Below are 15475 nucleotides of genomic sequence, written 5' to 3'. Positions count from 1 at the left end.
GCAAAACGGTCTCAACTCTCGCTTTGCTGAGTCGCCTTCTCTCTCTCTCTCTTCCACCAAACAACAAACCCTTTTCATTTCGAGTCCCCCTCTCTTTCTCTCTCCCTCTCTCTCCCTCTACCTCTGCGCACACGTCTTCTCTCTCTACCCTTTTTCGTCTTTTTACCACCCCACTCCAATCAAACGGCCCACATCCCTCCACGTCACCATCGTCTTCTTCGTCCCCCTTCTCTGCCCTATATATATATATATATGCACAAACCGCTTCCAGCCCCGTTCTCTCTCCTAGGGTTTCAGACTCTCATCGAAATCACAAGCCCATCTCTCCGCGCCATGATACTTACCGCTCGCTTCCAAGCTTGCTGTTTGCTCTCAGATTTGTCTGACGCAGCTGTTCGAATCGCTGGTTAGGTAATTGTTTGATCCAAATCTTAAAACTTTATCGCTGTTTATCTTTCGTTATTGTTTTGGTTTCTTGGTGATGGTTTCGGAGTTTTTGGGTTCCGATTCGGATGTGTATTACGTGTTTAGCGGGTAAATTTTGAAGCTTTTTTTTTGTTTTTGTTGGCATTGATTTTCTAGGGTTTCGATTTGGCTTTGTTTCGATAGAGTTTGGAATTTTTGAAATTCGATTACGCGGCGGAGTTTTTGGATGATTGTTGGTGGGGTTGTGTTTGGCTGTAATGTTTGATGGCTATTGAGAAGAATCATTTTAAGGCTTCGAGGTTTGATTCCGAGTTCTCAATGGGTAGTAGGGATAGTGCCTCGAGTGAGGAGGATGAGCTTCAGCGGCGAAGCTCTGCTATAGAATCTGATGAAGATGATGAATTTGATGATGCGGACTCAGGAGCAGGTTCAGACGACGACTTTGATTTGTTGGAATTGGGGGAAACTGGGGCAGAGTTTTGTCAAATTGGGAATCAGACATGTAGCATTCCTTTTGAGTTATATGATCTTCCGGGTTTGGAGGAGGTTTTATCCATGGATGTTTGGAATGAGTGTTTGAGTGAGGAGGACAGGTTTAACCTAGCAAAGTATCTACCCGATATTGACCAGGAAACATTCGTGCGAACTTTGAAAGAGCTTTTTACGGGTTGTAATTTTCATTTTGGAAGCCCCATTACCAAGTTGTTTGATATGTTAAAAGGAGGTCTGTGTGAACCTAGAGTTGCTCTCTATCGTCAGGGTTTGAATTTCTTTCAGAAGCGCCAACACTATTATCTTTTGCAGAGGCATCAGAACAATATGGTCGGTAGTCTTCATCATATAAGGGATGCTTGGCTTAATTGTAGGGGTTATAGTATTGAAGAGAGGCTTCGGGTTCTTAACATAATGAGAAGTCAAAAGAGTTTACAGTGTGAGAAGATGGAAGACATGGGGATGGAGACTGATTCCTCAGAAAGAGAATCTGGTGAAGGCTTATGGAGCAAAAGGCTGAAGGATAGGAAACTTGGGCAGAAAATGGGCCTCCATACTACATATGGGGCAGGTCCAATGACAGATTTACCTTCTCGAGGGAGGCCAGTGGCTGTGGAACCAGCTAAATATGGGAAGCAGAACCCAAAAGGGACATTGAGGTTCCCTGGATCAAAGACCCCTTCAATGAAAGAATTGTTGGGCCACTCTCCTTCTGTTCACCATGGTTTGGAAACAAAACCTGGTTCATATGGTTCAATCGTAGCTCTTTCTCGGCAGAATAAGGCAACAGGGTATGATCCAGCAGCAGCACTCCGGATAAGGGAGCATATGAGAGATGATGATGATGCAGATGAAACAATGTATGAGGTGGCTGTACATAGAGATCGAAATGTCTCACGAGGTGGTGTAAAATTGGGAAAGAAGCTTGAATTTTTAAGAGGTGATGAATTTGGAACTGATAGTTTCGAGGGTTTCCCTCTGCCTCTAAAGAATGATTTACATGCCTATGGAAAGAACAGGAATGTGAAGCAGATGTCAGATATTAAGGGCTTGGCAACTAAGTCATCCAGTGCTAGAACTTCTAACAATTATGGCAAAAGGATCAAGTACCATGAGAGTGTTCAGCAATCTGAAGTTGAAGATCAGATGAAGTCTGCAAAAGGTCGAGCTTCATATCTGTCACTAAAAGAACATCGAGTTGACTTAGCGGATCGTGCTGAGCCTTTTTGGCATAACAGAACCCAAGTAGAGGCCTTTTCTGTGGACCCATCCTTTAAATATGATGATTGGAATGCTAGAAGCAAGAAATGGAAGACGGGGAGGGAATCTCCTGATGTCAAAATTAAATCTTATAGAACAGCGTCTCCCCAGATGAGTGATAGATTGTTTCATTCAGAGTATAGAACAAAACCATCAGAGGAGAAGATCAGAGGGAGTTCTTCACAGAATGGAGGATCAAATGTGGCAGCACTGAAGGGTGTTAGAATGTTTGTAAAAAGTGAGGAGACAGAATCTGACTCATCGGAGCAAGTTGATGAAGAAGCAGATAACGACCCTTTGATGAGGAGCAAGCTGGCTTACCCTACTGGCGTCCTGGAAGGCAGTCGGACCTCTTTTGTGAAATCTGGTCTAGATCCTAAAAAGGTCAAATTTATTAATAAAAATAAGAAGGAGAGCACTCGGGCTCTGGATGGAATCATACGCTCCACAAAGAAGATGGGTGACTTTGGTGAACATTTGAGAATATCAGAAGTAGAAAGCTACTCTTCAAAAGTAAAGCAGAAGGGTAAGATGCGTGATACCAGTCACTTGCATAGCTCTGAAGCTAGATTGGAAGACAGCTATTTCTCTGGCTCTGGACAGTTAAATGATGATGATGATAGGAAACAAACACACAAATTGGGGAAGAGTGGCCATATCCGAGCAGAAACTGGTGAAAGGTTACACATGTCCTCATCAAAGGCCTATTCTGCAGAGAGAAGGCAGAAATTGGAAGTTGACTATGAATACCCTGCCTTTCGGTCAAATTACTTGCATGTTGATGAGAGAGACGATCCTCTTGAAACACGTTTATTGGCAGATGATGGTGGATTTGCTAGTAGATTGGGCAGGAAAAACATTGAAGCATTTGGAAGTGATAATCATGAAAGATTTGACAGCCCATCACTAGGGTATAACTCAGCTTCGAAGAAGCGGAAAGGGAAGGAAGGTGTTGCGAAGGTGGATGGGGCTGATGAATATGATTACCTGCACTCTAACCCTCAGCAGCAAATTGATGAATCCACTTACTTCAGGAAACGAGGAAAGAGAAAATTGGAGGATGACGGAGGTTCTTTGGATATGGGGACTTCTGAGACACCTATAACAGAAATGGGAGCAACAGATTTGGAGTTGGATACCAAGCCACAGAAAAAACCATTTACTTTGATCACGCCTACTGTTCATACTGGCTTCTCATTTTCCATTGTACATCTTCTGTCAGCAGTTCGCATGGCAATGATTACCCCTCTCCCAGAAGATTCCTTAGAGGTGGGAAGACAGAAACCTAGTGGGGAGCAGAGTGGAAAGCAAGATGCCCTTAATGGGATCCATTCTCATGAGAATGTGGATATCAATAACCCAGAGCATTCTGGACAACTGAGTTTGCCTTCTCTTACTGTTCAGGAGATTGTCAACCGTGTGAGATCAAACCCTGGAGATCCTTGTATTCTTGAGACACAAGAGCCTCTTCAGGATTTGGTTAGGGGAGTTTTGAAGATATTTTCATCCAAAACAGCACCTCTAGGAGCAAAGGGTTGGAAGGCACTTGTGTTCTATGAAAAATCCACAAAAAGTTGGTCCTGGATCGGTCCTGTTTCTCAGAGTTCATTAGATCATGAGACCATTGAGGAGGTGACGTCTCCTGAAGCTTGGGGTCTTCCTCATAAAATGCTTGTGAAGTTGGTTGATTCATTTGCTAATTGGCTGAAAAGTGGTCAAGAGACCCTTCAACAGATAGGAAGTCTTCCTCCACCACCTGTGTCATTGATGCAATTCAACCTGGATGAGAAAGAAAGGTTCAGGGACCTGAGAGCTCAGAAGAGTCTCACCACCATTAGCCCAAGCTCTGAAGAAGTGAGAGCCTATTTCCGTAAGGAGGAAGTTCTTAGATATTCAGTTCCTGACAGGGCCTTCTCTTATACAGCTGCTGATGGTAGAAAGTCCATTGTTGCTCCTTTGAGAAGATGTGGTGGTAAACCAACATCAAAAGCCCGAGACCATTTTCTGCTGAAACGCGATCGGCCACCCCATGTTACAATTCTTTGCCTGGTGAGAGATGCGGCTGCCAGATTGCCTGGAAGTATTGGTACCAGAGCAGATGTTTGTACGTTGATAAGAGATTCTCAGTATATTGTGGAAGATGTTCCTGATTCACAAGTTAATCAAATTGTTAGTGGAGCCCTGGATCGTTTGCATTATGAGCGTGATCCCTGTGTACAATTTGATGGGGAAAGGAAATTGTGGGTTTATTTACACAGAGAGAGAGAAGAAGAAGATTTTGAAGATGATGGTACTTCATCTACAAAGAAATGGAAGAGGCAAAAGAAAGACACTGGTGAGCAGTTTGACCAAGGAACTGTAACTGTAGCTTACCATGGTGCCGGGGAGCAAACTGGGTTTGATTTATCCTCTGATTTAAATGTTGAGCCATCCAGCATAGACGATGATAAAAGAGTGGATCCTGTGTATGACAATGTTAGGCAAAACGTGGAGGACAATGTGGAAACTGATCATGGGGCTGAACAAGGTAACTTGCATGAGGGTCAGCCAGTGGTTTGGGAAGCTATTGCCTTGAATCCTATGCGAGAGAACAAATTATTATGCCAAGAAAATTCCACAAATGAAGATTTTGATGATGAAACATTTGGCAGGGAAAGGACGGTTGGACTTTTGAGTGCAAGTTTATTATGAGGAATTCTTCAGGTAGTTTATGATATCTCTATCCCTTTTACTCAAGTTCTTTGCAGTTTTGTGTTTATTTAGTTTCTGGAAAGTGTAAATTTGGGAAGTTTGTTATTTCTTGTGTGAGGTGTTTATATCATTCATGAAGCATGTACGTGGTGCCTTTTTTAGCCATCTTTTTGGTCTGTTGTGTTTGTCTATTGTTAGCGAAAAAAAACTGCACAATAATCAGGTATAGTAGAGAGCATTAAGTATACTTACTATTTTTTTTTTAAAAAAAGTATACTTCTGGCTCTTGGGTTGTACCATGCTTGCTTGCCATTTATTACTGCTTTATAAATGCCAATAACACCATCTATTTGGCGTAAAAAGAAATTTTGCTATGATACCAGTATAATAAATTGATGTCTCACACTTCAGTTGTGTCTGGGGAACTGATGATTCAAGTGACTGAGGTTGATTATGTGTTCATCTGCATTATTTGAAATTTTTTAAATCAATTTACTTAGTATTTAAGGTTTATCTTAAAATTGTGAACTGTGGAAGTCCTGAACCATTGTAGAATGAAAAAATTGGAAGTCAGAGATACCTTTTCATGTACAAAAATATTTGTTTTAATGTAAACATTTCATCCGAGACATCTAGAACACATCTGAAAGTTATAGCTGTAAATTTCTGGAATATGCTAATGGTGTTATTACGGAAACTTAATGCTGCTTTGATTTTTGAGTTTCATGCTTCTGCATTTGTGAAATTAGCCCCTTAACTCCAAATGTTGTATTTTTGGGCTTCTAGTTCTTCTCTAGTCTCTTGAACATGGTCGTAACCATGTATAGACATGCTTGTATGGAAAAATAAAGATGAGAAATAAGAAAACTGTTGATGGCATGAAATTAAAATGAGCACAGATAGAGATTGATAAAACTTTTCCCAACACCATTTATTTTGGTTATTCTGAACTTCTTGTTATTCAAGGAAGCAATCTCTAGGATCTAGCAAAAGCTTCATTAACGTCCAGGCGCTGGTTGACCCTATGACCTTTTTTTATTCATTTGATTATCATTAGGTAAGCTCCTTGGATGCTACTTAGGGTCAACTGTTGGACAATTGGTCTTTTCTGTTATTTTGGAAATTGTCTTTAAAATTGTGTAGAGTTATTAGTTAAAATATAAGAGAAAAAAATAGAAATCCTGTCTTTCTCTTTTCTTCTCCCATTGATTCTTCCATTGATCAGACAGAAACTGACTGAAAACTACTATTTGGAGAGTATTAGATACTGTACAACTTGCATTGGGGTGTGGTGGCAGTGTGGCATGTAGATGCAATCTCACTTGATTAGTTTGAAAGGATGGGGTTTTCTTTTGCAGCATCTAAAGGGGTGGGTTGGAACGTAGGCCTAGCTTAGCTATTTGGTTAGACTAACTGAAAGGAGAATTCAGATAATTGGATTTTATTAGTCAAGATTGCTTTATATTCCTGGTCTTGTATGACAGGTACAAGGATTGGAAAACTAGGCTTAAAAGATGCCATCATCCTTTTTTGTTCTGCTAAAGAAAGCTGAATTTTGCTTTGAGGTTCATTTTTTTGAGTGAAAAAAAAGAGAGATGATGCTGTGCATTTGGTTACTTTTGTCCAACCCTTGGATTTCTAACGCAACATTGATGTATTTTGCAGGCTTGAAAGTCCTCCTAATTAAATTGCATATTCATTGGTGTTAGAGGTGTGTCTTCTTATACATTGAAGGTGCGGCATTTTACGTGTATATTGATTTTAGCTCAAAATTGTAGAATAGCCACTGAACTTGTTGAGGCCCAAGAATGTGTTTAGCACAGGTGGATGTCTCATGCCCTGGTTCTTATAAATAATGTTTTTGACTACAAATCAGATATCTAGATCATTCGAAATATAGTTTATCTTGTCTCATTAATTGATCAAAGTCGGCAAATCCCATATCAGTGTAGCATGTTATGTTGATACACCTTAGCTCTTTGTAAATGTTTTTATATGAATGCATTTGTTGAAATAAGCATGTTTGTCTTCAGTTTATGCCTATACTATGGTGGGGCTTGGACATGTCAGGTTTCTCATCAATTTAAAATTTCAACTACATTGCTTCTTATAAAACAATCACATTTCTTATGGTGATCTCCACAATCTGTTTTTGAATATCCTGATTTGTGCTCAAGTGAGATCCTTGTTTCTCTTCTCCTTTCTCCCAAGGATTGCACATTGGTTAAACTTGAGAGGGAGCAGCAGCAGATTTGCCAATTAGAAAATGATTTTTTTTTATTTATTTTAAATTTATCTTTCTACTTGCAGCTGTGAACTTGGATGAGGAACCTGACCCAATAATCATCTTGTGATTTTGTGTGGATATTCTTTTTATATTGTTTTATACTTTGATGGGTATGGTTATTTGTTTGTCTGGGCACAGTTGAAGGAAGAATGCTAGGTTGAGCTGTTGATAATTGGCAGACGGAGTTCCCCCATGTCTTCCCTTCCCTTCCCTTCCATTTTTTATTTACAGCATCACACCATTTGCATTCCCCAAGTGGGACAGCTCGAGTTGTAAAATTGTTTCTAGTTAGATGTTTACTTTTTTGAGAGACAAAATCGCATCTAAATTGTTTTTTTTTATATATAAATAATAGCTTTTTTGAAGTCCATGTGGGACGCATCACACATTTTTAGTAAGGATAGACTCAGAATTCTATATGAAATCCTTCAAATTCTTTGGTGGTTGGTGGTTTTATGCTTTAAATAACCCGAGGTATTTAATGAAATTTTAAGTGTTAGTCAAAACTTTAAGGGAGTTGAATGAAATTAATCAAACAAAAAATGAAATTGTAATTAATTATCATGGAAGGTGTTAAGTAAATAATTTAATGCTTTAATAAGTTTTGAATAAATAAAATAATTTAACACCGCAGACTGAAAATAATTAATTTTTTTTAAATCTTAAATATCTTTTTCTTCCTTCTAAATCTATGATGACTTCACTTCCATTAAGTATTTTGTGTTTACAAAATTTTTAATATTAATTAACAAATAAATTTATTACTTAAAATTATAATTAGGTATAAATAAATTAACGAAAAAAATCAGTATCCAACAATAATTAAAAAAAATTAATAATAAATTTTAAATTAATAATTTAATAATCAAATGTCAATTTAAGCCATCACATAAAAACTATTAAATTTAATTTTACCAAACAGCAGTGTCATGTTGCTAAAAGGGTCTCCTTAATTGTGTTGCAAAAACCCACTAGGATTGAAAAAAAGGGATATCTAAAAATGGAATGAAATCTCAAAACTCCAATCCTCAGTGTTTTGATATGAGCAAATTCATATAATCTTTCCAAGTAGAGATATATATTCATATCTCTGTCAATGGAGTTTCAGTAAGAAGACTACAACCTTTTAATACAAACACTTAAAAAATAAGGAAAGAGAAAATAGAAAGCACCACACCACTGCAGTTGTTATACAGAGAATTTCGATGAACTTCCACTCCCTGAGAAAACAAAAATGAATAAGCCAAAAAAAATCTAGTATATTATCCCCCCCTTCTGCCCACGGCGAAGTCAACAAACAATTAATGAATAAGGTAGGTTTATAATTATGTACATGCATGCTTCTTGCTGCTATACTATTCTCATCCTGTTCTGCTCCCCCCTCTCTCTCTCCCTCTCCCCCTTCTTCTCCCTTTAATTAATGGCAGTGAGAGGAACTCTGGAGTCTCTGAAGGATTGAGCACCTTCATATGCCCCTACAATATGCTTTACATCCCCATTTGCTTGCTTTGCTGATTTTGATTCCCAAAACGACTTCAACAACTCATCAAAAGCAGGGGTTCGGAGTTCTTCAATGGATGCCATGCTCGGTAGATTGAATGACCTCTTCCTGGGTGTTGAGCAAGACTGCTCATCCAGCTGTTTTTTTTTTTTTTTTTTTTGTAACAAAAGTGTTAGGAAACTTGGAAGATTTGTTTGTTCAAAACACTAAATTTTACAAGATTGAACCCCATAAATGATATCACATAGTACTCTATAATATTCTTACCACATACTCATCCAGAAGACATTTCCCTGCGTTCTCCGTGATCTCCACAATCTTGTGGTAGTGACCGCTATTCAGTTCCCTCAAATCCCCACAACAAGGAACAATCATGGAATCAAGATTTCCACATGCTTCATGGTCAAGTTGTAATGAATCTGCAAGTGGTTGTTCAGTTGAACAAAATTCTGTCAAAATCCCTGATCAATGCCAAATTGAAATTAATATGCAAGCTGAGACTGGTGCTTACGATCGATGGAAGAAAGAAGATTCTTGTTTGCAACATCTACATCTTCAAGTGCAGATGACACAGCAGAAGAAAACCGAGTGCGTAGGTTTTGATTGGCCTCCATTCCACCTCTGCAGGTGATAAAAAGGAAGGAATATATGTCAATGGCTCATGCACCGGGAACCATATTGAACTTTATAGGAAGCAGGAAGTAGCTTACCGAACAATGGACTCCACTGAAGCAACATTTCTGTTTTCCAGACTAAGCAAGGATTCTTGAGCATTCCTCCATTGTTGTGTACCCATTTTTGCCTTCTCCAAACTGCAATTTTTTATTTGGAAAATAAGTTCGAGTTCGACTAGTACCCATGCAGCATCAAGGTTCAAAATATGGAATGAATGGAAAAATAAGTATAATATCTCACCAGTCTTGAAGAACCTCCCCCAGATCTTTCTTTTGGTTTTCCACTGCTGCAGTATCCTCCAGATAGTGGGTTTCAGTTTTATCCATGTAAACTGTCCATTCTGTTTTAACGGAAGAAGTGGATTCTTGCATGGTGGCCATTTCTTGCTGCAGTTTGCTAGTTCTACTGGCTGCACTCTCCCGAAGGCCATGCACTGCCATTTGAACCTAAAGAAGAAATAGCATATGGGGAAGGTTAGGATCAATAATATCAATGCATTAAACTAGGTTAATGTGGACACTTCAAGGCATGTGAAGTAACTGTGTTGGGCATGACATGCTAAGGTTTCAGTGTCCAACATGCCTATAGGTTACATAGGCAATAGGCGTTTCCAACAAAGAATTTACAATAAATCCTTTGTAAGCTTCAATTTTGGCTCAGGTTATATAAGGGGAATAAAAAAAAGGACTTAGGTCATTTAGCTCTGTCCCTACTATGCCCCCCCGCCCCCCAGATTGGTGGTGGTGAGACAGACAAGTCGGAAACCAAGACGCTCATCAACTCCCAAAACTAGTAACAGAGCCCATGCGAGGAAATATGAATTTGTAACTTGCAGGTGTTGCTTTCATCTAACTTGCAGGTATTGTTTTCATCTAATCAGTGCCCATGTAGGAAATAAAATAGTCAGTTCAGTGAAGCTCAAAGAAAATAAAGTATACCAGATTTTTCTTCCTTGCATTAGAGCTGGCAAGAAGCTCTGCCACTTTTTCTAACAGTTGTCTTTCTTCGTTGGCAGCACATTCCTAGAGGTTAAGAAATAATAATATAAGGCATTTATAACTATACAGGCAGAGAAGAAATTTATAATTGACAAACTGCAACCACCTCAAACTTCTTTTCAAGTTCAGATAATTTCTGGTCATTCACTGTTTGGGCTTCTTCCACAATTTCAGTTAATTTGGATGCATGCCCATCCAGAGTCTTGAAGAAGTTCACTGTTATTTTAGAAATTGACCGCGTGGTCTCCACTGCTCGGGAATGTGCCTATATTCGAATTGACATAGAAATTTTATTGAGAAAATTGGTATGCAACCATCTAATTGTCATTAATGAAACATTTTGGCAATTGCACACCTCACGCTGTTGTTGTGCATAAGCAGTTAGCTTCTCCTCCTGATTGTAAAGACTACTTTGAAGGTCATTAAGCAATGCATCAGCTTCTAAAGCAATCCCTTTGAAGAGCTGATTTATGATGAAAAAGAAAGGTCAAATACACAATAAATAAATAAATAAAAACATACAAACAGAACAAAAAAAGAGGAAAATTTAGAAGACTTATTTTAGTGTTCTGAGAGATACATTCCTCCCCGTCTATGATCTAACCAAATAAATATGTACTGCACTTACATCCTCAAGGGCGGTTGAATGCTTAGCCACTTCTGAATTCAGGTGTCCAAAAGTTGAATGAGAATTTCCATCAAGCTCCCCAGTAATATCATCCAATGCTTTGATACCAGAACCATACATGGTTTTCAACTTTGCTAGGCGACCTCTAAGTTCCTCAGTGGCCTTCAAAAGCATACCAGAAGTTAAAAATTGTATAATTTGAAATTTATTAGTCTCCAAAAAAGGCACAAAACCATCTTGTTTAAATCTCACCTCAGCCTTTGTGGACACAAAGGACTGCATATCTTCCTCCATATCTTTCAGTTGCTGCTCTTGTTGTGTAGTAGAAGCAGCCACTGTCTTATGCAATGCTTCAAGCTGTTGAGTTAATTGGGATTGGAACTTCTGGATAATAATTCTATTTCCATCCTCTATTTTATCCTTGCGCTCTGAAAACCAATGATGATACCAAGAAAACATCAATTATTTGGTGCAATATGATACTAAATATTGTTAGTTTCCATGACAAGGATACCAACCAATTTTGGCAAATAAGCTGGATACATCTGATGCAGCATTCTCTAGCTCTGCTCGAAGCTCAAATGCACGCTCAACAAGTGCTTTCTCTAAAAAAAAAAATCAACAAAAAAATCATCAGAAATTAATCTAAACTGAGAAGCACAAATTTCAAAGTATGTAAATCAAATAGAGACATGCTACAGTGAAGAATTTATGATTGCTCATATACCAGGTGAAAAAAAAAAAAAGCTCACCAGATTTGAGGAGATTAGAGATCAGATACTCCTTTTCTTTAATTGTTGCATTTGCCTGTCTGTGTCTTTCTTCGAGATCAAACAATGTATGTTCAGTCTCCTCGAGCTTTTTCTGAGGTACAATAAGATGCTCGGTTATTGCATAACATAGAATCAGAAAAATGAGGTGCATGGTTCAATGGCTCAAAGAAAAAAGGTGCATCCATTTCAATGGAAGTAAGGTGCGAGACCTCAGTTTTTTCAAGTTTATCGCTTAATTCTCCAGTCAAAAGTTGTTGAGAGTTGTAAAGTTCCTGAAGCTCCATCAGTTGCTGATTACAAGCCCAAATATAATGATTAGTCAAAGCTCTTTATAGAAACCTGGAAAGAACTTTCAATATTGATTGAACGCACCTTATCCTTGGAGTCTGATAGAAGTTCCATGCGCTCTATTTTCTCAGCCATTGCCTAGGGTATGGGAAAGAGAGATGGGAAGAATTATTGAAAATTTCAATCTAATGTGAAAATGAAGGAAAGTTATTCATCATCCAATCACATTTGTAAGAGTTGAACCTTTTTCTCTGCTTCTTCATTAAGATAACGATCTCGAGGTATATAGATACCGTTCTTCTCTCTTGCAGCATAGACCTCTGATTAAAGATAAAAACATCACGATGTTGCATAATTTACTCTTTACCACTCAATTGTCTAATAATAATAACTATATGATTCATCTATCTGACCATGCATAAGATTATATATAAAAAGCATTAACAACCTTGCTTAAGCCGATCAATTTCAGAATACAAATCTTTTATTAGGGCAGATTTCATCATCTTCTGATTAACCTGAAACAGAAACAAAGTTAAACTATTACAGCATTTTCAAAAATAACTCCAACTTCAAAATCTGAGGAAAGAAATAGCAACAAGGCCCCTAGTACACATGACCAAACTACTGACCTCTGGCTTGTTCTTGATATTTTTGGCACGGTGTGCATAATCCAGAGTGCTGAGTGTCTCTTCCAAGCAGTGAATGGAGGGCGATATTGTGGCAATTATGCATGTTTTTGTTTTCCCTCCCAAGGAATCCCTCAATAACCTTGTTAATTTGCTATCCCTGATATTTCAGGCAATCTTTTTAATTACCTCACCTCAATTTCTAAGTTCAAAATCAAACCTCAGATGCCAAAAATAATTTACTGAACTAATTATGCAGTTCATACCTATATGGAACATGACCAGAGTGCTCAACCAGTGCATTAATAACACGCCCAAGAGTAAGCAAGCTTTTATTTATCTCCCCAGCTTCCCTTGCTCTGCCCTGAAAGCATTGAATTTTTGCAGTCAAACTTTTATGTGAAGATAAATAAACTTTTCATTGCCTAACACACGACTTCATATTATGCATATGCTTTTGTTGTTGCTTGATTGCATCAGCATATCATGACAGTACACAGTAAAGGCATCAGTATATTGTGTTAATATATTGCAAAGGTATAGACTTGCTAGCCCTCCATGCATCAGTACATGTACCAGAGTAGAATGACTGCTAGCGCAAGTTATATTATACCTCTCTAGCACCAGACCGTGAAATATTCTCAGAACCAGCAAGGTCAACAAGATTAAGCTTGCCACATTTAATCATCTCCTCCCCCTCTGGAGTACACTCCTTAATGTGAATAGTGATGGAAAATATTGAGTGTGAACGACTGCTTTGCTTGTTAAGTAGAGTCTCTGCCGTCCGCCTTTTAGCAGAACCTTTCTCTAAAATTTTATAAATTTCATTAGCAGTACAAACTATCTCTTCTTCCAAGCCTCTAACAAAAACACCACCTTTTCCATCTTCCATGAGAGCTATGGGTTTCTTAGTTTTGTCATCTATGAACTTTGTACACTCTTCTGGGGCCAAAAGATCTGTTATCTCCTCATTGTACAGCTCTAAAAATGTAACTTTCATGCTATACTCGGCATTTTGAGCTTCTAGTATATCAAAAATTTGCCGAACAGCTCTCGGTATGACACCCGCATCATTTGGAAATTCACCATTCTACAAAAAGCATCAAATGGAAATTAAACCAATGGGAAGCATTAAAAGTACACATAGTTGATATATGTAATGAAAATTAAACCTTTTTCCTTGCCCCTCCTTCCATTGTATATGTTTTGCCTGTCCCTGTCTGACCATAGGCAAATATTGTGCAATTATAGCCCTCAAGAACTTCATTTACTATTGGAGACACAGCTTGATCATACAAGTCCTTTTGTTGGGATGTTGGACCAAAGACCTACACAGAATTATTCAACATTGTTGTCATCACGAGGATAGATAATTCAATTAGAATAATTTTATGTTATCCATAAAGTTCCAGTTCACTCAAAGATCATCAGTAGAGCTTGGATTCTGTTTGGTTACTAAGCAAGTGTAGGCTAGAAAGAAAATTTTAAATTTTGAGTCAGCTCCTTTTTTCATTTGGGTTCCAAACTCAGTCTAAGTCAATCCTTTGGCTTAATCAAAAGCAGTTCTTAATTTTATTTTCTTTTACAACAAATCAATCAAATACCCAAGATTCAGCCACGTCATTTTCTTTTCTTCTTGCACTTTCTTCACAACCAAACAGATGGAAAAGAAAATAAGATAGCAAACAAAACCTTATCGAACATAAAAGTTCTATCAATCTGCTTGTTAGCAATATTCTGCACTGCACAAACTTCTCTTCTATTCTCATGACATGAAATCACCACCGGAGTATTCACTCTCAGCTCATCCTCACTCAATGGCCTACACATACATAACAACATCAGTATATGCAACTCAGATGCAAAATCAAACCTGTTAAGCCACCAATTCAACTCACCTGCATCTCAGAAGAACCTGCACATTGACGCCCTTATCCTTATCGTGCTTGTTACTAAAATTGGAGTCCCCAGATCGCAGATCTCTCGCAGACTTATCACTTGATCGTGGAGTCTGTGACGGGGATAGCGAAACCAGGCCTCCTCTTCTCTGCAGCTGCGAAGTCTCCATTGCTGAATTGCTCAATGAATCTCAAACCTGTCCTGGATCAGTAATCTAAGAACATAAATTCACCAAGTCAACTCAAATCTCAAAGAACTTTATCTGCAAAAGGCCCAATTCATCTCAACCAATCAACCGGGGATTGAAGATTTTGAGAGAAAGATCAAAGATTTTAAAAATGCAGCACGAGAAAATGCGGATTTAACAAGAAAAGTAAAATCCTGAAAAACCAAAAAAGGTACAGCAAATATGTTCCATATTTAATTATGCAGAAAAAAAAAAAAAAAAAACTACCATAAAGCTATTAGGTGGCCCAGAAAATGTATGTAAAAAAATAGACCCAAAATTTCAAATCTAGATTTTTTTTTTCCTTGTTCAAGAAGTAAACAAAAATAATAAAAACCCAAAAATTTCTTTTATTTTCTTTCTCTCCCTTTCCTCCCTTTTCTAAGCAACTAAACAGATGCCAAGAAAACAAAAGAATAACACAAATAAGTGGGAAACCAGAGTTGGATCGACAATGAGGGATCCAAACTCAGATTCAAAGACTCATACTCACAGTTAATCCACACGGCCGGCCTCCCAAGTCCACTGTTCTAGTGAGAGAAAGCGTTTTCCAGAGAGAGAAAGATCGGCTTCTGAATTCTTATTTTTTTATTTTTCAAGCTTTAAAATAGAGAGCTGTGAAGAGAGACGAGCCTACTAGATATACGGAGAGAGAGAGAGAGAGAGAGGGAGCCGTGCAAAGAGAGAAATTAAAATTTTAAG

The 15475-nt window shown here is 38.2% G+C and overlaps 2 protein-coding genes across 4 annotated transcripts; one reads left to right on the top strand and one right to left on the bottom strand.

Annotated features, from left to right (window-relative positions):
* On the top strand, positions 1–7524 carry LOC117915909. Its single transcript, XM_034831651.1, has 3 exons — positions 1–411; positions 583–4881; positions 6535–7524. The coding sequence occupies exon 2, from the start codon at positions 691–693 to the stop codon at positions 4867–4869; it is 4179 nt and encodes a 1392-aa protein (XP_034687542.1). The 5' UTR covers positions 1–411; positions 583–690; the 3' UTR covers positions 4870–4881; positions 6535–7524.
* Positions 7525–8188: 664 nt separating this feature from the next.
* On the bottom strand, positions 8189–15403 carry LOC117916452 (kinesin-like protein KIN-5D). 3 transcript variants are annotated; one of them, XM_034832502.1, is made up of 23 exons: positions 15267–15403; positions 14547–14761; positions 14341–14470; positions 13821–13976; positions 13262–13738; positions 12915–13012; positions 12652–12808; positions 12468–12537; positions 12263–12339; positions 12104–12157; positions 11941–12021; positions 11711–11822; positions 11477–11563; positions 11211–11386; positions 10959–11120; positions 10686–10793; positions 10437–10595; positions 10271–10354; positions 9573–9778; positions 9368–9469; positions 9169–9278; positions 8925–9076; positions 8189–8794 (listed from the first exon to the last, which is right to left on the bottom strand). In XM_034832502.1, the coding sequence occupies exons 2-23, from the start codon at positions 14714–14716 to the stop codon at positions 8570–8572; spliced, it is 3153 nt and encodes a 1050-aa protein (XP_034688393.1). In that variant the 5' UTR covers positions 14717–14761; positions 15267–15403; the 3' UTR covers positions 8189–8569. The 3 variants fall into 3 exon arrangements, with proteins under 3 accessions (XP_034688393.1, XP_034688394.1, XP_034688395.1); XM_034832503.1 differs by having other exon boundaries at positions 14547–14748; XM_034832504.1 differs by having other exon boundaries at positions 14547–14743.
* Positions 15404–15475: the final 72 nt, after the last annotated feature.

The sequence above is a fragment of the Vitis riparia genome, chromosome 6 (assembly GCF_004353265.1).
Source record: "Vitis riparia cultivar Riparia Gloire de Montpellier isolate 1030 chromosome 6, EGFV_Vit.rip_1.0, whole genome shotgun sequence".
Taxonomy (NCBI): Eukaryota; Viridiplantae; Streptophyta; class Magnoliopsida; order Vitales; family Vitaceae; genus Vitis; species Vitis riparia.
Note: the sequence above shows the minus strand (reverse complement) of the source record. Positions and strands in the feature narration are given on the sequence as shown.